The sequence below is a fragment of the Vanellus vanellus genome (genome assembly GCF_965231255.1).
Source record: "Vanellus vanellus genome assembly, chromosome: 7".
Classification (NCBI taxonomy): domain Eukaryota; kingdom Metazoa; phylum Chordata; class Aves; order Charadriiformes; family Charadriidae; genus Vanellus; species Vanellus vanellus.
The window spans coordinates 13026775-13052820 of NC_138912.1; the positions used below are offsets into that span (position 1 = coordinate 13026775).

The 26046-nt window shown below is 40.4% G+C and overlaps 1 protein-coding gene across 1 annotated transcript in view; it reads left to right on the top strand.

The window, feature by feature from the left end:
* SORCS1 (sortilin related VPS10 domain containing receptor 1) overlaps window positions 1-26046 on the top strand; it is a gene marked incomplete at its 3' end in the record, with an annotated part of 307932 nt that overhangs the window by 181718 nt on the left and 100168 nt on the right. The window contains exons 4-5 of the mRNA XM_082486026.1: window positions 3992-4150; window positions 22190-22263. Of these exons, the coding sequence (XP_082342152.1) occupies window positions 3992-4150; window positions 22190-22263 (233 nt within the window). The remainder of the gene's footprint in view (window positions 1-3991; window positions 4151-22189; window positions 22264-26046) is intronic.

Here is a 26046-nt window from a genome sequence, read left to right on the forward strand (position 1 = left end):
ACAAAGCATCGAGGCAATTCCAAATGAACACTTCTCTTCATTGTAGAAACGGAAAGATTTTTTCCCTAACCTTTGATGCTGATCTTCTAACCATAACTTAATCTATGGAAAGATCTTTTATCCCATGACAATTTCAGACGGTTTAGCAAGGGAGCCCATCAAAACTCCTATTAGACTTCATCAGCTAGGTTGTCTTTCCCTACAGGCTCTAAGAACGTGGATACATTTAAGGTGTTATTTTCATGTGCAAAAGCCATGTTGATTGCGCAATGATGTCCAGAATATGCTTATCCAGAAACCAGTGTTAGCTGGGAAAGCAGTGGTATGTAGTATTAAGCACTGTAGAAACAGAGCGAGGAGATCGCCCCTTTGAGGAGCTCATATTTAAGGACATCCAGCAAGCTTTCTACAGTCAAGTCAGAAATTATAAAAACAGTTTCTTTCTAATCTGTTATCTTAGATATTCTTAGGTATTAAAGTTTATGACTTCTAAATTTAGATTTACTTTGTTATTGTTACTGGTTTTATTTTCTACTCTTTTCCTGTTCAACACATCTGTGTCCACTTTTATTTTCTGTATAAGCAACTGCATCGACTCAATGGGCGACACTACTTCAAAGCAGAAATTGGCTTCATTTGTTTCAAAGAAAATTCTAAAATCTATTTTCTCTACATTTCATGGGCTGCAACAACAAAAACATTAAAATTAATCGTACTTTCCCTCCTCTCTCATTTATGTTTCAGGCAGCTTAGGCAATAAAACTAAGCTAATGTGGCTGCAACTACATTAGCATGTAGTGCAGCTCAGTGGAAGTGGCTTGTCGAATGAGAAGGTTGATGTTGAGATGACACCTTTCTGCAATATGAGCATTTTTTAGGCAGACAATCTGACTTTAGTGCTAACCTGATACTCTGAGCTAAATGTCCAGTGCTGGTTGGAGCACATCAGATGCGCTCCTGAAATGTATGTTCTGGTTTTGTTTCCTTGAAAGGGAATTCAGTTTCTGTGCTCTGAGATCCCTGTGGTATGAGCCGGAACGTAGTGTGTAAGGATTTGCTACAGAGATTTCCCCCCAAAATTTGGGGGATTCGTTTCAGAAGCACGCTCCTGGTCTGATTGGAAAGGTTCATGTAGCACTTCGCTCTCGTTTTGACAGATTGTTCATACAGATATCAATTTCTGCTTCTTATCCAATAAATGCTATCTTTGGGGCTCGTAACTCTGATTAATTATTTACATGCAGATATGCTGAAATGAAATTTGCTTTTCTTGTCTTCTAAGAAACATGATGCTCCGACTGCGATGTGAGTAGTGACTGCTTAGTCAACTCTCGCTTGTTTTGTTTTATGGCGTCTGTGTAAAGCGATTGGCAATGACAGGGTGCAACGGCGGAGCAGACAATGCTGCCCCGGCACTGAAAGTTGGCCTCATAGTTACCGATCTGACTAGTGGCAGCCGAGTCATCCGTCAAGTCCCTCCCCTGTCTCCGACTCTCTGTATGCCCGCGTATAAATCTGTGCAGCTCTGCCGTATCTAAAACGCTATTGCTCTTAGCATATGTAGCAAACCTGATGTGTTCTGAAACACTTCGTATATACAGAATGTCTGGTTATAGCAGTGCAACAGCTAAGGCTTCTGGAGACTGTCGGTACCTGAAAACACAGTGGTAATGGCCCGGGGTGGTAGTTAGCAGATTAAAGCCAAAGTCAGCAGTGCTGGCAAGTCTGTTCAGGCACTTAACTTCTATTGATTGAATGAGGAATTAGGTGGTTCAGTGCCTCAACAGTTTGTCCCTCAATTCCCTTTCTAAGAAATGGAGATAAGAGCACTTTCACACTTCAGAGGAGTGGCCTGACAGAAAATGTGTTAAGGCGGTGATGGTCTTGGATATGACAGTGATGAGGTCAGATGAGTTCCTTGTGCAGGTAGAAGGCAATACGTGAGACTACAGTGGATCTTGATTAACAACTTGCCTTAGAGGCACAATCCAAAGTCAATGACAGGACTCTTATTAACTTCAGGGAGCTTGGATCAAGCCCATTGATTTGTGCTTATTTCTGCTCTAGTTGCTGTAGTCCAAATTAATGCTGTGCTGTGATATTTTCAAATACCAACGTAAACAAAATCCACTCAAGAAGGAAGCCATCAAGATAGGAAAATCATAATGCCTGAATTCTAGTGCTGAATTGATAAATGTTAACCATAGGCATGTTGTCCCAGAAATTAGTCTGGTAAGAAAAAAGAACCAACCGATAAATGCCACAATTTAATTTTTGGCTTCAGAAGCTGGATAGGCTACTTAGTGACAGTAGATGATCTATATGTTGACATTTTGATTGTTAATGCTTTCTATGTATCTACTATCATGCAGTCTTCAGTTTAGAAATCACATCAGTGGCACGATTGATGTACTTGAAAGAGTTAAATGAAAATAACAATGTTTAATTCTAATAATGCATGTTTTCATCACAAGATTTCAAAAGTAAATCCGAGCTACAAAAGGAGACTGTACCTTTATGCTACAACGGAAGCATTACCCTATTTTATGTTTGAGATACAGCATGATAATGTAACTGGCCTAAGATCAATTGGGATATTAAAGTTCAGGGATTTTGGAAAACCCCAACTTTCTAAGTCCCAGGCCAAATTGTTATGCTACCAAAAGGGTTTCTAGAGATAGATAAAAAACCTCTGGCAGTTACCCAATAATGAAGGATGTTTCCTGTGTAGATTATATGTGTATTTACACCTTCACATACAAATAGTTCTTTAGCATCTGGTGTCTATCAAGACTTAGGGCACCCTGTAATTCATAGGTAGTGTGTTAAGTTGTATCTAACTCTGCCTACCTAAATGGAAGAAAGAGAATGAAATGGAGTATGTGACTTTTGCAGTGCTCACACCCAGATAGGAATTTGCTCTGAGAAACGCCAGGTGTGGATCCTTTCATTTCAGGCTTGTCTAAGAACGTATCAGTGTTTGCCATTTGCAAAGCAACAGCAACACCAATACTTAAAAAAAGAAAAAAAAAAAAAAAAGAAAAAAGCTAATGATTCAAGGCTTTAATACCTGCCCATATTCTTCCGAACTATTCATGGTGCCTCATTCCCATTCCTTAGGGGTGTTACTTTGTTGCTTGCAGAAATACTGGAATGATCACTTTCCACTGCTCAAACCTATATATTCTCTCATGCAGAGAGACGTGAGAGAGTACCTCATTATTCTTTTGGATTCATCAGCAATGCAGACCAATTAATACCACAGTTAATGGCGAGAAGTAGCTACTACAACTGCAAGATGTATATCTTCTGTCACTCCTGAACTAACATTCTTGGACAAAGCTAGAAAGCAACTTTGCTATATGAAGATTATTTTTGATACACTACCGAATCTATAATTCACAGCACCATAGAAACTGGAGGTGGAAAGAACCCAGCACATTATCAAATGTGTCCTCCTGCCAAAGCAAGATTGCTTCTTGCAGGCAGCCAGGTTATAACATTTCAGGCAATGAAACTGTCATTTTCTCTGAAAATTCTGCCAGAGCCTAACAAAGCTCACCATTAGAACTCACTCTCTGTGCGTCTGTCGTTTTTTCTTAACGCCTAACTTTTTGTCTGCTGTTCCTATAGATCATTCATGAAGACCCAAGCAGCCCACTGTGGCTGTCTGGTACCTTAGTTAGTTTGCACTCTGGTATTACAAATTTCAGGTTTGATTTTTCTGATAACCGAAGCATAGCTTCATTTACATCTATTTTAACTAATGGTAAAGTCATTCTGCCTGTTTGATCATATGTTATGTTTATATACATAGCTGAAATATACTGTTTTCCTTACTGAAATATTGGTTATGTTTCGTTTTGATATTACATTGAAAGATTTTGAAATGGACATATTTAATAAGCTTATCTGAAGTTCCTAGCTGCTTACTCATTTTTTCATCTGACTCCTCTTCACTGCTGTATTTTCATCTTTCCCTTCCATATAGATTATGCTGCTGACTGATCCAGAAGTTGAGAGCAGCTTATTAATCAGTTCTGATGAAGGGGCCACCTATCAAAAATACCGTCTGAACTTCTACATCCATAGTCTGCTCTTCCACCCCAAGCAGGAAGATTGGATCTTAGCATACAGCCAAGATCAGAAGGTAAGAATCGTCGGTAGCGTTTTGCTTTGATTGCTTAGGAACAACCTAGGGTTCCTTCATCTCTCTACATAACTGCTGCAGAGCATTCAGGATGGTCTTTGGAGTGATATCAGGACAGTCTTTGGAAATACCAAACTTGTATTTCCAATCAAAAAACATTGGGTAAGCCTCAACGTAAAGGGCAAAGTAAAGGACATGGGCACCTATGGTGTTCTTGGGACCTAATGCTCTATGAATGACCTGGCAGTCTGCATTTATTCATAAGTCCTTTTGGCAACATCATGTGACAGGCAATGAGCAGTGAAGACAGCTAGGATCCTTCAGGATAGGAATAACAACCTTTAGTGAGGCTTTTTGTCCTCTTGTTTAACAATTCTCTCGCTCCATCCTAGCAGCAGCTCCAAGAACATTATGAGACACTCCTTGTTCCTATCTGGTTGGCATATTTTCAAGTAGCCTTTGATTTTCTAAGAGAAAAGTAGCGGTGAATTGATTTCCTTTGAAGTCCGGTTTCTTTAGTATGGGTAATCCATCAGCCGAATAAATATACTGTGAGATTTGCCTTGATTTTTTGCTGCTCAACTTGAGACAACAGAACAGGACTTGATTACAAGAGACCTTATTGTTAGAACTTTTTGAAAATCAAGCACATCAATACTTGCAAGCCAGTTGTCTTCCACTGAAGGACTGACAGAACTCAATCTCTTTAGTTTACCAAAAAGCAGACTAAAGGGAAACTATATTATTGTTTGTAAATATATTGATGGGGAAAGACAAAAGGTGAGTAAGCATTTTGATCTAGAAAAAAAACTTCTAACAAGAACTGACAGCTAGGAGTCAATGGCAGATAAACTCAACTGTGAAGCAAGTATCCATTGGAGCAAACTGCTCTGAGAAGTAGCAGATTTATTTCACATCCTGACATTTTGGTGTTTTTGAATAAAACTGGAAAACAGACCAAAACAATTTTGCTGAGCTCCCAACAGGGGTAGAAGAGCAAAATATCTTGGCATCTAATATATTAGCCTTTATACAAAGAAATTTAGTGGTCTGTTATTGTTTTTACATGTGATAGTGGAGTTCAAGATGCTTTGGGCAGCAAGGAGGGTGCATGGTAAGCTCACTAGCCTGGACTACAGGAGAGCAGACTTTGGTCTCTTTAGGGATCTGCTTGGTAAAGTACTGTGCAATAATCAAGGATCTCCTCCTCCAAGCTCAGGAGTGATGGATCCCAACAAAGAGTAAGTCAGGCAAAAACACCAGAAGGCCTGCATGAATGAACAAGGAGCTCCTGGAGAAACTCAAACTCAAAAAGGAAGCCTACAGAGGGTGGAAGCAAGGACAGGTAGCCTGGGAGGAATACAAAGAAATTCTCTGAGCAGGTTAGGAAAGCTAAAGCCCTGATAGAAATCTGGCCAGGGACTCAAGGGCATCAAGAAAAGTTTCCATAGGTATGTCGGTGATAACAGGAAGACTAAGGAAAATGTGGGCCCTCTCCAGAATGAAACAGGAGGCCTGGTTACCCAGGATATGGAGAAGGCTGATGTGCTGAGCAACTTGTTTGCCTTGGTCTTCATCAGCAAGTGCTCTAGTCACACCACCCAAGCCGCAGAAGGCAAAGATGGGGACTGGGAGGATGAGGAACTGCCCACTGTAGGAGAAGATGAGGTTTGAGACCATCTAAAGAACCTGTAGGTGCACAAGTGTATAGGAACTGATGAGATTCATCTGCGGGTTCTGAGGGAGTTGCCAAGCTGCTATCCATCATATATGAGAAGTCATGGCAGTCCAGTGAAGTTCCCACTGACTGGAAAAGGGGAAACATAACCCCCATTTCTAAAAAGGGAAAAAATGAAGACCCCAGGAACTACAGGCCAGTCAGTCTCACCTCTGTGCCTGGTAAGATCACGGAGCAGATCCTCCTGGAAACTATGCTAAGGCATATGGAAAATAAGGAGGTGATTGGTGACAGCCAACATGGCTTCACTAAGGGCAAATCATGTCTGACAAATTTGGTGGCCTTCTACAATGGCATTGGTGGATAAGGGAAGATCAACTGACATCATCTACCTGGAACTGTGCAAAGCACTTGACACTGTCCCATACAACATCCTTGTCTCTAAATTGGAGACAGATGGATTTGACCAATGGACCGCTTGGTGGATAAGGAATTGGCTGGATGGTTGCACTCAAAGAGTTGCAGTCAATGGCTCCATGTCCAAGTGGCGAGCATTGACAAGTGGTGTTCCTCAGGGGTTGGTACTGGGACCAGCGCTGTTTAACATCTTTGTTGGTGACATGGACAGTGGGATTGAGTGCACCCTCAGCAAATTTGCTGATGACACCAAGCTGTGTGGTGCAGTCAACACACTGGAGGGAAAGGACACCATCCAGAGGGACCTGGACAGGCTTAAGAGGTGGGCCTGTGAAAACCTCATGAAATTACAAGGCTAAGTTGCAAGGTCCCGCATGTGAGTTGGGGCAATCCCAAGCACAAATACAGGCTGGGAGGAGAACGGATTGAGAGCAACGCCAAGGAGAAGGACTTGGGGATGTTGGTGGATGAGAAGCTCAACATGAGCCAGCAATATGTGCTCACAGCCCAGAAAGCCAACCACATCCTGGGCTGCATCAAAAGCAGTGTGGCCAGCAGGTCAAGGGAGGTGATTCTGCCCCTCTACTCTGCTCTGATGAGAACCCCACCTGGAGTACTACAGCTCTGGGGTCCCCAACATAAGAAGGACATGGACCTGTTAGAGAGAGTCCAGCTGAGGGCCACAAAGATGATCAGAGGGCTTGAGCACCTCTCCTATCAAGACAGGCTGAGAGAGTTGGGGTTGTTCAGCCTGGAGAAGAGAAGGCTCCAGGGAGACCTTATAGCGCCCATCCAGTACTTAAAAGGGCCTACAGGAAAGCTGGGGAGGGAAGTATAGCGATAGGATGAGGCGTAATGGTTTTAAACAGAAAGAGGGTGGATTTAGATTAGATATTAGGAAGAAATTCTTTATTTTGAGGGTGGTGAGGCACTGGCCCAGGTTGCCCAGAGCAGTTGTGGATGCCCCCTCCCTGAAGTTGTTCCCTGTCTGTGGCAGGGGGGTTGGAACTAGATGGTCTTCAAAGCCCTTTCCAACCTAAACCATTCTATGAATCTATGAGAATCTGAATCTAATCAATACTCAAATTGTTGACTGAACTGTTCAGGTTGTACATTAATGTGAATATCAACATAAAAGTTTGAATACTATTATGTTTTCCATCTGTGCATTTGAATTAATTTTACAAACATTAAATAACTAATTTTGCTTTGGCCTAATTTAGACTTGTTGTTACTATTACTGTAAGCCTGAGAAAATAAAGGCATATAGAAGCTAAATAAGTAGCTAAGGTCACAAAATGATCTTATGGGATTATTTTTTTTTTCTTAATAGAAGTTTAGTCCTGTGTTTTAAGCTCAAAACCAGTATCCTTCCAGGCCAGTAGATTAATGTCCTTCCCAATTATGGGAGATGCATCTTGCCTGCCTAATTCTTCCTGTAGAGTGAATTGCATTTTTCACTCACCTCTCACAGCATTTTGTAGAGTATACTATGGTTATAATCTATTTCAGTGGAAAGTGCTGGTTAAATTATTTCTGGGTGTTCAGGATGTAGTTAGACAAGGTCAAAATCTTTCCTTTCCCTTGTGGCTATTGAATTCTCTGGACTGATATTAAACTGAACAGAATCTGGTTTCTGCTGTCTTTTAGGACCTTTTGGAATGAAAGTTACTGTGTGTTGGTAACAGGAAATTTATTACACGAGTATCAATGAAACTTTCAGTGGTAAACTTGTCAAATAAAATTGGGTTATAGTAGAAAATTAATTTCAGCTGTTGTGGTAGTCAGCCTGCTCAGGAAATAATTCTGAGTTAGAGTCCATACAGCTAATGCTCATACGGTAGATGGCTACTAGCAAATAGATTGTTACTATTCCACAGGAAACTCCCACTCTTCTTCTATAGAATCCTAAAAACCAATCCAGATATAAGAACTAAGGGCTCTTTTGTGCATTAACCTGAATTTATAGGGTTGGTGTTGGAGTAATATGTATGGGGTGTTTTCAGTGAGAGGGCGCAGGCTGTATGGTAATATCTCTTTGTGTTATGGCATTGATTAGCAAATTGGATAACTTGGTAATTCAATACTGTAGTTGCAAGAAAAAAATCATGTAGCAAAAAGTCTGTAGATCAGTACCAATTAACTCTGAAATAGAATTTTAAAAGTACTCCATATCGGTATGAGTCACAGGCCTGATTTCTACTTCAAAGCCTAATGGAGACATTTTCTGACTTCAATAAGCTTTGGCCAAGAACCGTAGAGGGTAACCAACAGGCAAAGAGTAATAATCAGCTTGGACTAAAAATTAAATGTAACTCAAAGTAAGGGTGAAGTTCAGCCTGTGGCTAAGTGTAAATGATTCCCATTGGTTTCATGCTTATATATCCAAAGGCAGGATTTTCTCAGAGTAATTAAGAAGTCCTGCAGGTATTTAGATAATTGCAATGGGAGCTGCGGGGTAGTTCAGAACAAATAACAATGGCGTTTGCTATTTCACGATCTCATGCTAAGGCCGTATTTAAGGCAAGAGAACCCATTATTCCTTGGATTCCAGGCACTGCGTGCGCACTGACTTAAGAGTCACCCAAGGAAGCAAGGGAAATGTATCTGCATGGAAAAGAATTTACATTTTGTCACTGACTTTGATGCCACTGACTGAAGAGGCTGTGAAGGTTTTGCTGATGGGGTCCATAAGGAGTAAGTTGGATTTTGACCAGTTAGGATTGTTGCATTCATTTAATTTTGCTGTTGACAGTCAGGAGAGAGGGGAGAATCACTGAGAAAACACATTTACGTCCTTCTAGCAAGCCATGGCACCGTCGCTATCCATTTGCATCTTGTCATTGCAGCAGGTGGGACCGGGAGAATCAGATGGTGAACAGAGACAGGAATCACTTTGGGTCTGGCCTGTTCTGGTTCTCAGTTGTCGTCCATCCAATTCAGGACTGATGAGGGCAAAGCCAACAGTTAGTGCACGCCTCCCACTGCTCAGTTGTGAGGAAATAGGAAATGGGTCACATTGCATCATCCCTCAATCTCTTCACAGCCCACTGACTCTATCACTATGAGAAGTACTACAGATCTTTTTTTGTTTGGTTGAATAGGGATTTACTCAATGCTAGGGAAATCTGTGTTAACTGAAGTCATTTTCTGTCCCATTTTCTTGGGTGTTGTGTGTGGGTGAATGTGGTTAATTACTGGGGTTCAGCTGACAAGCAATTAAGCTTCAGTGACTCGGTTACTTTTGTTCCCATATCTCTTCCCTGTGTCTCTGCCTTGGGCAGCAGACTTGAATTACCACTGTTGACAGACCAGTCCCTTATTCAGCCATGACTTTTTCCTGCCAGTCTTGAGAAAAAAAGAGCAGCAAACCATCTGCCGCCTGCACTAATTGCTTCATGATTGCATTCATTCTTCTGGCTGAAAATATAGCGGTTACATGGCTGAGTCTTACCACGTAATTGCAGAACTACTGCATGCTTCTCCATTTTCTGTGTAAGAGGAGTTACAAATCAGGAGGAAACTTCAGACACAGTAAAGCGTTGCTTGTGAGGCAAAAGCTCGTTGGAGGTCTTGTACGGGTGAGCTCTTGTGGGTTTAATCAGCTGGCTTGTAGGATGAAGGTCTGTATTTTACGGGAGTATTGCTTATGTATTACTATGTAATCTTCAAAAGTGGTTTGCTGTGTAATCAGAAGGTGGGATGTAAGAGCCTCTACTTCGTGTGGAGACATCTTCCGCTATTCAGATGGGTCAGAGATACAGAGGAATGGTTAGTAATCAGCCATGAATAACAGAGCTATTTAGAGAGACGAAATACAGGTGAAATTGGGAAACACAAGTCAGACGGGCAAAATGCAGGTTCGTAATTGCCCAGCTCAGGAATAAATGTGCAAAGGCACTCAAGCACTGAAAGGCAGCAACAGAGGCTGAAAAAGAAGGTTTAAAATGGAGTTATTGTTGTTGATTCTCCTCTCTCATTTTAAATGAACTCTTGAAAAGCAAGGCACCCCAGAATAAAGGAGCTCTGTCAACGCAGCAGTAGTAAATGAAGATGTTTCCATTTCCTTTTTTTGTTTCCTTTTTTTTTTTTTTTTTTTTTCTGTTTTGGCCTTTCCTAAATATCCAATTCCATCTGTCTACCTTTATTTACCATGTGTGTCATGCTGTAGATCCGGGAGTTAGGCACTGATACTTGGCTGTACAGCTAAAGTGCTGAAGTTTAGCAAATCAGGATTCTATTGCTTGTGGGACAACATATCTTTTGTCATCAAACCATGTCATCTTCTCCAGTGTCCTACAGTAAAAGAGGTCCACTCCTCATGTGCTCAAGTTCAAGAGAAAGGTGTTCAGATACCAGGGATGACAGAGGAACCACTTAGAATAGAGATAAGGATGCATATGGCCACAGGATGTCTGTGTGAGAGAACAGGACAACTCTTAAAAGTACTTTCAGTCCCACCTATTTGTGTATTTGGTCTAACGTTTGTGTCTGACAGTAGAGTATCTGCCATAGACGTAGTTGGTATTCACTCTTCAAGACGTGATGGACTATTGTGGATGCATTTCATAATTCTAAAAACTCTCATTTCACCACATTAGGATCTAACTTTGAGGGTGTCTGTGCTTGGAACACAGTCAGACCAGGGACCTCCAGACGTTCCTTTCAACCTAAATTATTCTGCTTCTAGTTACACCCTCCCAGTTACAGTGGTAACAGTCACTGCCTACATAGACCAGAGAAGGGGGAATAAAATCCAGATTTATTTTATCAGAAAATGCACCATAGTTTTTAAAAAAAAAAAAAGAAAAATGCTGTTAACATCAGCAACATCATTCTGGGGTGTTTTGTTGTTGTTTTTTTTCCACGCTGCTGACAGCATTTAGAGGACTATTCACTTGGGCTAATGTTAGCTGAGGGAGGCTAATCCCATCTAAAATTAATGGAGAGGAAAAAAGCTTTTCTAGAGTGGTAAGCATCAGCCGCTTTGAATCATCTTCTGGAAAAGCCTCTCTCTTTTGACAAAACCAGGGAGCTCGTCTGCGTGAAGCTAACGTTAGCCTATGTGAATAACTCCCCCTTTCCCTGTGGCATTACTCCTGCAACTCTCTACATTATTTGTGTTAATATTTAGGGCACCGCTAATCAACCAAGCCGGTTTTCCAGCAGACTTGATTCTCTTTTGACGCATATTGTTGAACATGAAAAGTAGTGAGGAATTTGCACGTTCAAAGCTGTTTGTCCCAGGCTTTGCAACGCGGCACTTTCTGCATGAGCTTTGATATCCTTTCTGAGTTACCAACACTTCTGCCAGGGATGGAGAGGGCCTTCCACACAAAGGCCTTGTGAATGCTGGACTTTCCATGGGCTTGTGTTTCTAAGCAAGATACCAGTCATGCACAGAACCATCCATGTTTTTAGCTAGGGCTGTGCACACCGTTTCTGTAAAGACCTTAAGGACAGACACCTACCAGGCATCCTGATGACACATCTTGCACACAGCTCTTTGCAAATATGCCTTGTTATCTCCAGGCAAATGGATTAGCATTTGGTGGCAAACAGCATACTAATAAATGAGCAATGAGGGGACAATGAAAACCATTAATCTGGCTTTTATTAGGATTTTCCCTCTTTTCTTCTCATACAGTCAGTTCCTCCGCATTGTCTCAGTAAGAAGATTAATGTTGTCAGATTTTATCTTTTTATCTTAATTAGCCATAAGCCAGTGGACAAACTATGTCGTAAAATATGCTTTCCTGGTGTCAGTCTTCCATGCACCTCACTAAGCATAATGTGGTGGGGTAACAATTTAAAATAAAGAATGGAATTAAAAGTGGGAGGAATTTCTAACATTCTTTCATCCTTCAATAAATAACAAAAAAGAAAAAGAAAAAAAAACAGCTAGCAGAGCCCAGTGGCAGCCTGGCAGACCAGAGAGGAAGCTCCATTTCTGGGCTGGGAGTGTGATCAGTGAAACAGAAGGAAAGACTCTCGAGCAGTAATCACTGCACTCTTTACCACTGACTCACTCATCTTTAGGCAAATCAATATGTCCTTGCTTATCCATCTGTATAAACATCAGCCCTCTGTACCCTTAGAGAACTTGTTCTTTTGCTGCTTTGGGATCCTTGGATGCATACTTACAGCTATGCGTAGATCTGTTGTTCCTCTACAAGATTTTCTGTGCTCTACATAACTGTAGTTTTCCTACTTCTATGAAAAAATTACTTTTTTTTTCCTTTCCGTCAGAGTTGGAGAGTTCACTGGATTAGGAGGACATTTGCTCCATATCACTAGGTCTGCCACTGGTCTCTGTGGTGTTGAGCAACTCCCTTTGCTTTTCTGTAGATGACTCACCTTTCCCTTCTCTGTCTCTGGCATTTGCTTTGATTGTGCTTTCCAGCATCTGCAGTTTCTTATTATACAAAGTGCCTGTCAACACTAAATTCACTGGGAGCCATAGGTTTTAATATAATGCAAATGATAAACAATAATAATTTATTTTTAAATTTAAAGCTATGCATGTGTGCATGAAAATTCTGACACTTTGCCTTAAATTCTGCTGTAATTAACCTTTTCGATTCTCATCCTATGATACACTTTTTAAACAAAAATGCATTTATTAAATGCAGTTATCAAAACAGTTATGTACCTACCTAGTAAATTTACCATACAAAAGAAAGCAAGTACAGGATACTCTGTTACAGACATAGTGTTTTTTAACAGAGAAGGGAATTAACCTTGAGGACAACATACTAAGTGGAGCGGTAAATTCATCATCCTTTGGAATTGAGATTGGATGTCTTTCCAAATGAGACAATCTAGTTCAGCCATCAGTTCTCAGGCTGAGTAATTCTCTCTACTGTTTGAGTAGGTGGTAAAGATTCTGCAGCGTCTGTGAGAAAGAGAACAGACTTGATGATACCAGTGGTTCCTTCTGGCTATAATATATATATGCCAGGCAGATTCCTTAAATATCTGCTGGTAAAAATGTGTTTCCTGCCACTTTTTTAGCAGATGAGTTGAATGCACTGGAGACGTCATGCTAATACAGTTGCTTGAAAACTGCCACAAAACCAGAACACCAGCTGACGTTGCTCGTATCTGAGAAAGTGTGAGGGGTGATTGAGAGATAGGTAGGAAGAACGCTGAGGGTTCCCTCCAGGATGCTTTGATCTGATGAACGTGCTCGAAAGAAATTGCTGTGTTACAACCATACTGAACAAATCTACGTGAGGGTGGTGTGGGGTTCATCAGCAAAAACAGCTGCAGAGCTGCAGACCTCACTGGTGTTTGAATGGGCTGTGAAGAAGGTGTCTGAAAGCTTTATCACTCTGAAGTGTTTCCCATCAGTCTTCAATAAACACCAGTTATTGGGTTAACCTTATTGACGGCTTCTGCGTGGCATGATTAATGCATTGCGGCAACTTAAATTCTTTAAAGTCTAAGCAGTGTCCTATGAATTTTATTGCTTCAAGGATATTTAAGCATCTTAACTCTGGAACTTACAATGAGATGAGAAATCGGGGGAGTAAAGGAGTATCAGCCCTGTAGCCGGTTTTTGTATCCTGGATCATGAGTCCTATGCTCTGTTCTAGGAAGGAGGTACCGTGCAAGATTTCAAATTCTTTGTTTATGCAAAACATTCTGTTGTGTTAAATTCAGTGTTGGAAGAAAAAAGCCTGGTCTGTGGCTCTTCTAAACGAGGCATCATGTGATTCAGGGAAGAGCAGCATACCTCCCAGCCTTTGACTGCTCTGAAGAAGAAATGCCCTGTGCAGTAATTTCTTTAAATTTAATGTACTTTGATACCCAAGTAAGCCGCACTGAATGCGTGTTGGGAGCATGTGTGCGTCCAAGTCCCTGTTCATTCTTTCTCACTGGTTGAGATGTCCGTAGCACCACTGTGGAAATTTCTCTCCCACTACGATAACTTTTGATATAGAAGGTAGATCCGAGGGGATAATGGTCTGTAAGATCATAAAGGACTATTTTATATACCTATATAAACATGTTCAATCTTAAGTCCATACCTGATACACCAGCCCCATCCTTTTCTGCAGACTGCATAGAAAGAAAAAGAAATGCAATTGTAATTGTTCTTCTAGAGACTTACATCGAAGTAGTAAATCACCAAATTGAAGCAATCCATGTCATGTCTATCCTATTGCTCTTTGCTTTCCTGAAGGTTTTAGATTAGTTCTAAGTATTGTCTTTCACAGTTGAGTAACATTTGAATAATGCCCTGGGAACAATGAGAATAATGACTGAAACTTTGTAGAAGACCAGAATTTCTTCAAATACACCTGTGGTCGTAGTAAAGTACAGTTTATCAGCAATAAACTTATTCAGTATAAATGAATGGGAATACGAAGAAGGACTTGCCTGCCTTTATTTCAAATTACATTGTAGCATCTTCAGAAAGAGTTGTCTTTATCCAGTTTGACTCTGATATGTTTATAGTGAAAGCTGATCTGTTCTTTTGGAATGTTGCATTCTTTGGTGAAATTGAGATAAATGGAGAAAAAGAAAAAAATACTGAAGATAAGGAAGAAATGATCTCTCAAAATCTTTATATGATGCAGTACAAAATGTGTGGTTTAGGCGCACTGGTGGGGTTTTATTTGTGTGAATAAATCCTATTTGAAGGGGTGAGGGTGAAAAAGCATGAACAGAGTTACTTTTAGTCATCTCATCGAAACACCAGGAAGTGTAAGAGGCAAGAAGTCAGGAGAATTGACTGGTAGGAAGCTTCTCAGGGAATCAGAGGTTAATTTAAATCAAACCCAGGGCTTTTGGAGATGTCCCGAACTAGTTTTCCAGTTCCATGTGCTTTTAAGGTCAATGTTGTGGTGTGGGTTGAGTTGCTCTGGTCAGATCTGCGTCCAGGAAGAAAGAGTGGAGCTCTCATGGAAGGTAGAGGTGGGAGAAAGAGAACTTTTCCTTTTGTGAATATAAGAATGCCAAAGTTGGTAAATCTGATCAGCAAATAAACTTAGACTCCATGCCGTATTCTGTTATAAATTTCTTAAGTAAAAGAAAAATAACGGGAACTACTAGCTTGCTCAAAATATTCCCCTCATGTCACTTTCAGCATGCAATTTAAATCACCTTTTCTTTAGCCAGATTCCACATTTCCATGTGCATAATGTTTTTTGCATGAGATTAAATCAGTGCATAAAATTGACTATTCTTATCAGCATAGGTAGCACATGGAACTACCACCTGATTCAAGATCAGTACGTGCAGAAGCAGTAGAACCAAACGGTTCATCAGAACATCCAATTAGTTTAAACGCTAAATGATGAAACATCAGGGGCACTCTGGATCAGTCACATCTGCAGCAATTGGTTTAGGTGTTAAAATGAAGTCGAAGCTATGAGGAACTCCACATGTGACAGAAAGCTTTGTCTGGGAAAATTAATCTCTTGAGAACTGAAGGGGGGGGTGATGGTAGGTCTTGACTAGCAAAATGACCCTTCAGTGGTTTTGTATCAGAATTGGTTGGTCGTTCACATTCTCAATGCTTGGTATGTGTAACTTTGCTTTCAAAGTCAGGTGTTAAATGAGCAAATGTTTCTCTGTCTTCTAAAATGATTTATAGATTATTGTGAGGGTAAGGTTTTGGTATGGTGAGTTTGATGAGTATGCAGGTAGCAGAGTTACCCACTGGGTCTGGGGAGCACAGAGCTTGTCTGAACTGGAGAAGAATAGGGACTGCTCTCTTTAAGACAAGTTTGCATTTACTAGCAACTCTGGTTGATGCCACGCTTTCTTACCCATGACGTTCAACAGCCAAATAAACTTAACTCAGCCACCTCATAATAGCCAGATTTTTGGTTGGAAAAAGCTCAGGGAAAACCCAGTGTTTTTAAAGGAAACAGGTGCTGCACAGTACAACTTTGTTAAAGTGTATGCCCAGGTGCAATGCTTTAGGAAACAGTTAATGGCTCATTTTGTTTGTCCTGAGGCTGTGAGCTTATGCCAGAAGATCTCAACTTTGTAATTCAGTCAAACCCAGGCAGACAAGCAGGATCCTGTAGGTCATAATCTCGTACTATAGTTGATTATGTAAAAATGAATTAAATTTGTCTGATGCCTAAAGAACATCAGGCTCTCAAAGCTTGTATCTTAGCTACTTGTTTTGGAGTTTTTGAAATGCACGTAGACTGATACAAAAGAAAAAAAATACACAGCCAAATAACATTGCTGGTAAATTAAAGAGAGGTGAATCTTTAGTTAGTGTCATTTGTTTTAGCTCCACAGAAGTGAGTGAAGGGCTGATGTTTTACAGCACTTGAGACTCCCACACAATCCCTTCAGGAGAGGTGTTTTAAGGATGAGTCTCTATGTTAAACATTAAAGTTTCTCTATAGTTATTCAGTGGAGATATGTAACATTTATCCATAAAAGAGTGAGAAGTTTGTGTTCTTCACAGTGAGTTTTTGTTTGTTAGAGATACTGCTCACTAAGAACTGTCCATTGGAAGAACTATTGAAGGAATTGATTAACTAACTTCTGAATCATTTTTGATAGTTCAGTTATATAAGCTATGTATAAGACTACATATATATTACACATATATAAAATACAAGTTAATATCAACTTTGTTGGTATGAACAATGGTCTTCAAATGTGGTAGTATTTCAGTTCAGAGGCTTACAAAACATCAAGACATTGATAAACAATGGGAAGAAGGGAATCAGTGGTTAAATATTTTCTGAGTCCTATGTAGACTATGTAGACATGTAGAAATGTAGAAGGCTGGTTTTGAAGCCAGTGTAATGTGAAAACCTTATGGCAGAACCATTGTTCTGTATAATCCAACATTTCCAACAGTAGCCACCTTGTTCCAGAGGAAAGTCCGAAATTCCTGGATTGCTGTGCTGCTTTATGGAGGAAAACCAAAAGTATTAGAAATAATATGGGAAGGTCATCTTAATTTCCACCATTCTGAATAGTGGAATCTTTTACAGAAGTATCTATTATGGGGAAAACTTGGCCTTGCGCTTATCTGCGCTTACAATTTCGCTGTATTATGATGGTTACTGAGAGCCCCAGCAATCTAGATGTTGTGTAAAGACATGCTACGATAGATGATCTCTGCTCTAAAGATCTTAGAAACCTGAGTGCGGGGGAAGATGTGGAGGAGGTAGAATACATGTGCAAACCAGGACAGAATAAAATAGATCTGGTCAAACGATGGAAGGGGCCAGAGCTCTTTTACAGTTGTGAACTCGCACATGGGTAGATTATTGAACAATACAGGTGCTGATTCTATTCAGCACAGGACAGAAGCGCAAAGAAAGATACGTGGCAGAATGTATCCAGAACCATCCAAAAACCAGAGGGTTTTATGAAATAAAGATCTTGAGAGCTTTTTGCTTTGGAGAGATTTTCCAGAGCTGAAGTAAAGAAAAATTAGGGTGGTTCTTCCTCTTCCCTCGTATATACTTTCACTTCTAAAAGTGATGTTGCAGTCTGAATAAACTGAGTCAAATAAAATTCCAGCAGTTATTCATGGACCATTTTGGAAAAACGTCATTTTTTTCTGGCTAAATTTTCAGGATTTTAGTTATTTTTTAATAGCACAAACTGTCAAACTAAAGTAGATAAACCAATCAGGTTCAGCTAATTTCTGTTAAATATTTTACTTTCACTAAGAATTTATACATATAGCTCTTCTGCCTCTTCATCAAATGCTTTTTTTTAACTACAAACATTTCTAAAATATTTTACTTTTCTTCTCCATTTTCATTGGATTGTAGGAAAGTTATGCTTCATTTAAAAACAGTATTTGTTGTGTTTAAAAATATCTATATATTAAAGAATATTTTCACTGTCTCAAACTGAAGATTTCATCAATGAATATAGCCTAGAATGCAAAACAACAACAAAAAAATTACTCAAGTCTAAAAATAGTTCTGGAAAGACACGGAAATCAGAAAGGAAAGAGAAGATTACGTGGCAACTGTATCCTGCTGTTACCCAGATATCCCAAAGCATTTTAAGATGAAGCCTACACTATCACTGTGAAATACATCAGCAGCTCTTATGCTTCTCACACAGGTTGGGAAACAAGTGATAGAGAGGGTGAGTAGCATACAGGTATTGTTTGGAGTAGATCAGGAAAGGCGTTCAGTTTTCAAATGTCAGCTACTCCTACTCCAGACAATAGCAGCATCATGTTGTGAGAAGGCTCTTTCTGCAGCTGAGGAATTGTCTTTCGGTTCAGATGGTTTACTTGAATCCCTGCTCAGCCTCAGAAGGTGTTTGTAACCTTGGGACAGCCTTTCCTTTTCCCTTGCATTTCTGTTTTCCCGTCAGAAAGAAGTAGGTGGTAGATTTCTACTTTGTAGAATATTAGGATTTAAAAAATGCAAAACAAAGCAAAACCAGACTGCTAATGATTGTTAAGTACTCAGGTACTACATAGAAAAATAAATAAGAGAAGAGGAAGCAAGAAGAGAATTATTCCCTGTTGAACAAGGGTCAAATCTGAGAGATCGATACGAGATTTGTACTTCATAACAGTTTTGTTTCGGTGAAAACAGAAATGTCAGATCACTACTTGGCCCTTAGATGAAAACATAAGTTGAAATTGTAATAGGTTCCTTTTCTATTTGTTGTTCAAAAAGAAGTGTAGCAAAGAACATTATCTAATTTCAGTCTAATAATGAAAATTGTCATCAGACGGCATTGCTTGCCAAAGAAAATAAAATGTCATCTCTGAAGGGACCACATGCATGAGTCTGTCAGAGGAGTCCCAGGAGAGAGAGGGCTTTTATAACAACAACAAAATATGATGCTGGGTTTAAAAAATATCCATACAAGCACTGTAATTGCTAAACGGGGAAAAATAATCCCAGCTGTATAATAACTGATACTTGACAAAAACCTAGCCTCCAAATATGTCTTTTTTTTCCTGGTCCAACTAAATAAACTCAGTCTAAAATGAATGATACTTAGAATAAAATATCTGAAAAAATACTCACTGCAAAGGATTATTTTTTTTTTCTTTTTGAGGGGCTTGACACATAAGGTGGGGAATCCCCCCTTTGCTAAAGATACATTAGTGCTGCTTGTGCTGTTGTGAGTCAGGGAAGGCTGAGATTGGTGCTGAGATAACGGCAAAGGAGGAAAAACCTTCTAAAGCCTGGTTATTAAAGTGTCTCATCAGAGACAATGAGAGCTTTGGGCACGGGTTCCCAGGGAGGTCATATTTCCCTTTGAGAGCTGTTGTCTTTTCTCACGCGCTGCGTCCAGCTCACTGAGCACTGGCTTCTAATTTGAGAGGCCGATCCTGGCAGTGGAATTGCTATATCCATTCCCTCCCTTTGAAGCCAACTTAGAAATTCTTGCATTTCTCCGCTTTTTGCCGGGATCACATCTCATTCAGGGCACACGCTAAGAGAAAGCAGGGCTTCCTTGGTGCTGTGCAGCATCACCGCTTCTGCTCTGCCGCGGGAGTGGTGGTGGTGGTGGTGCTGTGCAGCATCACCACTTCTGCTCTGCCGCGGGAATGATGGGATGCAGCAGGTGAACAGCTCCTCTGAAGAGTCGTGTTGTGAAGGAGCCAGAGGGAAGCTGTGGCTCTGGGGCCGGTCGACCACCCGGCACTGCAGGCGGGGAGGAGGATGCTACGCAAGCACAGAGAAAGCTATAGCGGGCTGTGATTAATTCATTCAGGGTACTGTTACTATCACCAGCAAATTAACCCGCTGAATGTTGTGCTCAGGGAAACTACAGAGGGATTAGGGTGAGAGAGACAGATGGGGGAAAACAAGATTTACCGTGATGATTTCAGCCATCTGAACATCATTGCCCCTGGAAAGCTTACCTCCTCTATATGTCCCTGGTCTGGGAATGCTGAGGTGTTTGCTGAGTTGTTTGGATTGCTCCCTGGCCTTAATTAAAGGATAAGCTGAACTTTATTAAAACATAAATTACTGTATGTCAAAGACATATTACTTGGCACGAAAGAAACTGGTTTTCCAAGAAAGGGAAATCATTGACATCAGAGAGATAGATTGACAGTAGCTTATAGTTATTATGGTTTTATTTTTGCTGCCATTACAAAAGCAGGTCTGGAAATGGATTTTGAATGTGAAGGGGGAAAAATATCTCCTGCAATGGTAAAGTTCCTGATTAGGTGACCTCAAAGCACTTTACAGAAGTCATTGTTAAATGTCGCAAAAGATTTTCTTTAAGGAAAGCGTTCATTTTGTAAAATTAGTTATAGTTAGACTTCCTTAAAATTTCAAATAAAATTGTATCTAGAATCTTCTACTTAAGGAAAAATAGCAGGCTCACCACTGCAATTTTAAAAGTGAGTGCATTCTATCCACAAAGCATAACTGTTTTTCCTGTTCTTACTCTTCTTATCTTCTAACCTCCACACCTTCTTCCCTTTCTCCTCTTTGATAGTTTTCAAGAGAAAGTGAGAAGAGAAAAAGAGGTGAATTTTCAGCTTTCCTATTTTAATGTAGATTTCAACAGATGCACGATCTATTGTTTACCAAAAAGCCGTTGTAATTACTTTCTCCATGTCCTTCTAAGGTTTTACCATAGGGAAACTGAAGGATATAGGGGTTTGCATTGGGAATGCAATGCACACTAGGAAGTAGATCTCAAGCTTGCTTACATCCTAGTCTCATAATTCTTAAAATACATACAAATCATCTTTCTGATCAACCCAAAGCTTTAAATCAGCTTCTTTTCTTCTCAGGCATCCATCTTTCTCTTCACTAATCCGCTGCTGCTACTCATTCAAAAAAAAAAAACAAACCCAAAACAAACCGCAAACTTGGTCAGGGTTTGCACATAAAGATTCGGATTGTTTGCATTTTCTGCAAGATCTCTAAAGCGGTGTCGTGAAAAGGCAGATCACAGTTCAAAAAAAGTTCACAACCTCTTCCTTGCCAGAAAACAGGACTGCCCAAGTCTATCAAGCAAGGGAAGGAGGGGAAGTGGGATGAATCTGCAAGAAAGGTATAGGGCTGACCGCCTCTCAGTGCTTCCACATGAGAAATTTGAAGTTAAATAAAGCAAAAGAAAGTCAGAACCCAAGTGATCCTCCCCTCTACTGTTCTTCTGAGAATTACCTGATGGCAGCATTTACGGAAAGCAGCTGTTAGTAAATGTTGTATAACAGTAACATTTGTATATCATTCCACGAAGACATGTCAAAGTATTTATAATACCTGTAACATGCCTTTTTGCTGACCTTTCTCAGTCTGGTTTGGTATTTATCATGGAAAGATTTTCTGAAATGATTGATGTATTTGGATATTGTTTGTGTAACCAGACTAGGAGAAGGTGCCGTGTTGTTTGCAGGAGAAGGACAGGAGCAAAGTGAGAATTGCAGGTTTCCATGGTACAAGGAACTTGTGCTATTTAAACTCATTCAGTCCTGCAATAGAAATCTGGACATGTTAGAGCGCTTTTTTGGTGCCAGATTGAACAACCTCTCTAGAGATAGCTGCTGGTGACTGGAAAGAGAATGACCTTCCAACATAATATCAAGGCAGGCAAGTCTGTGTATCTGTCGTCAGAGCTAGTCTAGGACACCAAACTGCTGTGTTACGCTATACGTTTCGTGTCCACCACAAGTTTATAAAAGTAAAAGGCAACCTTCCCACACTGCGTGATTTTATTAGCCGAGAGTGCCACAAAGAGGTAGATGATGGGTTTCAGTCATGGCAGGTCATTGTGTGTACACGTACAGTGATCCCTCAGGTAGTAGCAGTTGTGTCCCATGTCACTCAGCCCAGTATTGCCTCTGCCGCAGACAGTTTTCAGCTGCCCCTGATGTGTCCTTTTGAGACTGGAGGAAGTAAAAGTCCAAGTTGTTATCTCAGAAGTGATACAGCCTTCTTCAGATTAATTTCTCTATTGTCTTTGTGTTTCACTCTGATTCATTACTGTTTTGTTTTTGTCCCCAGTTGTTCAGTTCAGTGGAGTTTGGCAGAAGATGGCTGCTTCTTCATGAGGGAGTTGCACCAAACAGGTTCTACTGGTAAGAGCAAAAACCTCTTCCTCATTTCCCAGATGCAGCTTCCCCATAAGTGCAGAGATATTGAAATAGGGGCTTGAAGGTAACATGGCTGCATGCAATCTGCACTGCTGATGTGTTGAGATTAACTTTGAACTGGTACAAAAGAGGCATTATTCCTCCTGTTACGTGTTTCTACAGCACTTGAAAGCGGGGGTCTTTGAGCTAAGGCTGATGCGGAACTGAAATATATTGAATAATAGTCTGAAAAAAGCATTGATTTGAGAGGGGAGAGTTCTGCAAACTCCTGTGAACATTTCGAGTTCGAATGCAACTCTGTTCAGCGTAAGCTTGTTTGCTTTTGCACCAAATGCAAAGAAGAGATCAGTCTGGTCCTGCCTCACTGGTAAGTGAGGGCCAAAGATGGAAGTCTCGGAGTCTTTAAGGATACTTCCATTTCTGCCAGGGCTAACAGTGCACATCCTCCAGTGGCTGGTGTTACGACGCTGCTGTTAGACCTACTTCAGTCCTTGAAAGCGAGCAAGTTAATGACCATTGAACTGGGCACACAGTCCTTCATTATGAGCTTAAATCACTGTGCAATATTGCTTCTAAGGAGCCACACAAGATTTCCAGTCAGATTTCAAGCTGTATGGATCCAGCATGTCTGAGTTCCTCTCGCAGAATCTGAATGTCCGTTGGTCACAGCAATGGCAAAATATTTGCAAGTTTGATGCCAAAGTTACTTTAAAGAAGTATCATATCTCTTTGTGCCTGACGCAAGCTTAATTCTTTGCTGCACTAACTTATGCTGTACAATTTGTATCTAAATTCACTTAGGGCCAGAGCCTACATGGTTATGACAGAATCTGAGCATCTCACAATTTTTAATATATGGGGTGTCTGTAATGAATGATTTGACTTCAGATTCAAATACATGTAGTGGCCACAACCACTGAAAAATATCCCCTGGATGTAGATCCAAACTTTATTCTGCAGTTCTTCACTACCGGCAAATTTCTTTGTATTTTGAGTCTCATCTTCAGCTTTATTCAGCACAGATTTACCCAAGGTTTCTGGTGTACTGATTTTCTTCTCATGGTCCTGATTGCAGGCATATCTCTTTGCAATTGCTTTCCATAGCAATGATCTGCATACCCAGTGTAAAGCTCTGTAACCACAGTTGCAGTAGAATACTTATCTGAAACACCTCCATGCAGTCACGCAATAACAATTAGTGTAACTTCCACTTACGTGGAAAAGAAAGCTGAAGAAGAAAAGAGACTCTGGACTGCTTTCCTGCAAATATGGTTGTCGTAGTCTAAATCAGAGATAAGTTTAATTTTTAATATGTCGGCTTACTCCTCTTTTTGCTTACACTGGTGTAAATCTGTGAGACTTCTCATCAGCTTTTTATGGAGACAGTAGTCCACCTGTGAGAAGTTGACTCACGTCCTATGAATCTGGCCTTTAAAAGAGAAGCTTTTGATAAAATAATCATCTTGAAACTAGTAGGAGCTGAACCAGATGATTAAAATGTGATAGCTTCTAAACTATAATTTTCTGCCAAAACCACAAGTTTTGAACATATCAAGATTCAGGAGTGGTTCAATCAAATATTTTCTTTTAATTTATGAAAGAAGTAAGAGTTCTAGGTCAAATTTACTTCCAAAGTTGAATTTATATTTGGTCTGCAAAAGAAACGCCAGAGATTTTGTTTGCTGCTCCTGCTTTTTAATCCTTTCTCAGAACCTCTGTTAGCTGAAGCTTTTGCAAACTAAATTGCATTTTAATTTAAACTTGTTTTTGTGTGAGCATCTATATAGACAGGTACGTATATATTTACATCATTCCTATTTCTTTCCTACAGGACTTCTATCAGGGTTTCAAAATGTCAGATGCAAACACACAGCCCCACACATAATCTTGTTTTTTTCTGGGCTAATAAAAGCAGAAAGTCCAAGAGATCTGGCGACCCAGTCTGTGAGTCCTCCAACAAAATTGTACTAACTGAAGATGGTCAGAGAGCTGGAAATAATGTCCCTGTTCCTGGATCCCTGTGCCCTGTACTGCACTCCAAACCGTTTGAAGTTTCCCATTACTTACAGTAGTGTTTTATTGTGAATTGAGCTGATGGATTCCTGCAATAAGAATAATGATGAAAATGATCATTTTCCCTTTTCCATGGAGCTCAAAGTTTGAAGGCCTCTTAGAACCTAACAAATAAGAGAACTCAGGCTTGGAGCTTCAAAGCCAAAGAGTAAGATGAAAAGATGTTCCAACCACCCATCTAATTCCCTACAGCCATAAACAGAATGTGAAGCTGCAAGCCTGTGTTTTCACCTTGAACAAAAAGTCTGTTGCGTAACACAGCTCAGTGTGAGCTAGACTGTACTTCTACTATCAAAAGTAAAAATAATACAACTTGTGGAGACAGTGTTGCATCTAAATCTGGCTTATTTGTCACCATCATTAGGAAAAAAAAAATACCGTTAGCTGCAATTATATGGACACTGTCTGTCCTTAAAACCATCCATAGTAGACAACAGAGCTGTGCATGTATAGTTGAGAACATGTGCACCACAGAGAGCAACACTGGGCTTTTCTATGCATTTCCATTTCTTTGCAGCCAAGTACCTGAGCACAAAATAGGCACTGAAGTGCTGAATCAGCAGAGCAGCACTTTGCGCCCAGAGTGCGGCCACTGCTGACTCCCCACGCAAGAAAAACAAAAGGGAACTGGGATGTAAGAGGGTGCAGATGTACGGTTGAAATCCAAACTCCTACAGCGACGTCTCTGTAGCCAGTGCTGATGTACAAGTTGGGCAGAGCCGTGCTCTGTGCCCTGCGGTTAGTTTGTTTGTTTGTTTTTAAATTAATTATTGTATATTTTGGCTCGTAAATATGCAGAGTCTAATCAAATTGAAGTGTCAGAAGACTGACTTCCAGTTATTGTTAAGAGCAGAAATTAACAGTGAAGGAAAATGTCCTAAAGTCACAACTTTTCAAAGAAAGCAGGCTGTGGAGGTACTCTCTCCTCTTCCCGGTGCTTTCTCGAAATCAAATGGTTTTGAAGGGATCATTCAGGACACAGCTGTATGGCGCAGAGAACGAGGGCTGTAATATCTGTGGAGAATGAGGGCTGTATTCCAGTATCTGAGGAACACTGAAGATTTGCTTTATTATAGACTGCTTCTAAGACTGTCTATACTGGGACTTTTCTAAGATCAGGAAGACACAAAGCCTTTGGCCTCAGGCCTTCTTGAGGCTGCATTTACTTAATGCTGCTCCTTTTGACAGGGAATGAACGTTTGGAAGACTTAAAGACTTTTAAATGGATTTGAATGGTTGATGAAAGCAAAGGTGCGTGTTCCTGCTTGCTCACTGATATTTTAATTGCCATTTTACTATGTCATGTGATCTTTTGAATAGTTTGTGCCTCACTCTAAGTCTTGTGAACTAAGTCTTGGCAACTTATGAGGACTATCAAGATATAACAAAGCTATGTAGGGGGAAAATGAGAAGGGCCAAAGCTCAATCAGAACTCAGCTTGGCCACTGCAGTTAAAGACAATAAGAAGAGATTCTTTGAGTATATCAATAGAAAAAGGAAGACTAGGGAAAATGTAGGCCCACTGGTGAATGAGACAGGTGCCCTAGTGGTGGAGGACACAGAGAAGGCAGAGTTACTGAATGCCTTCTTTTCTTCGGTCTTCACTGCTAAAGCTGTCCCTCATGAATCCCACCCTCTGGAGGCAAAGGGGAAGGTCTGGAGAGAGGAAGATTTTCCTTCAGTTGAGGAGGACCG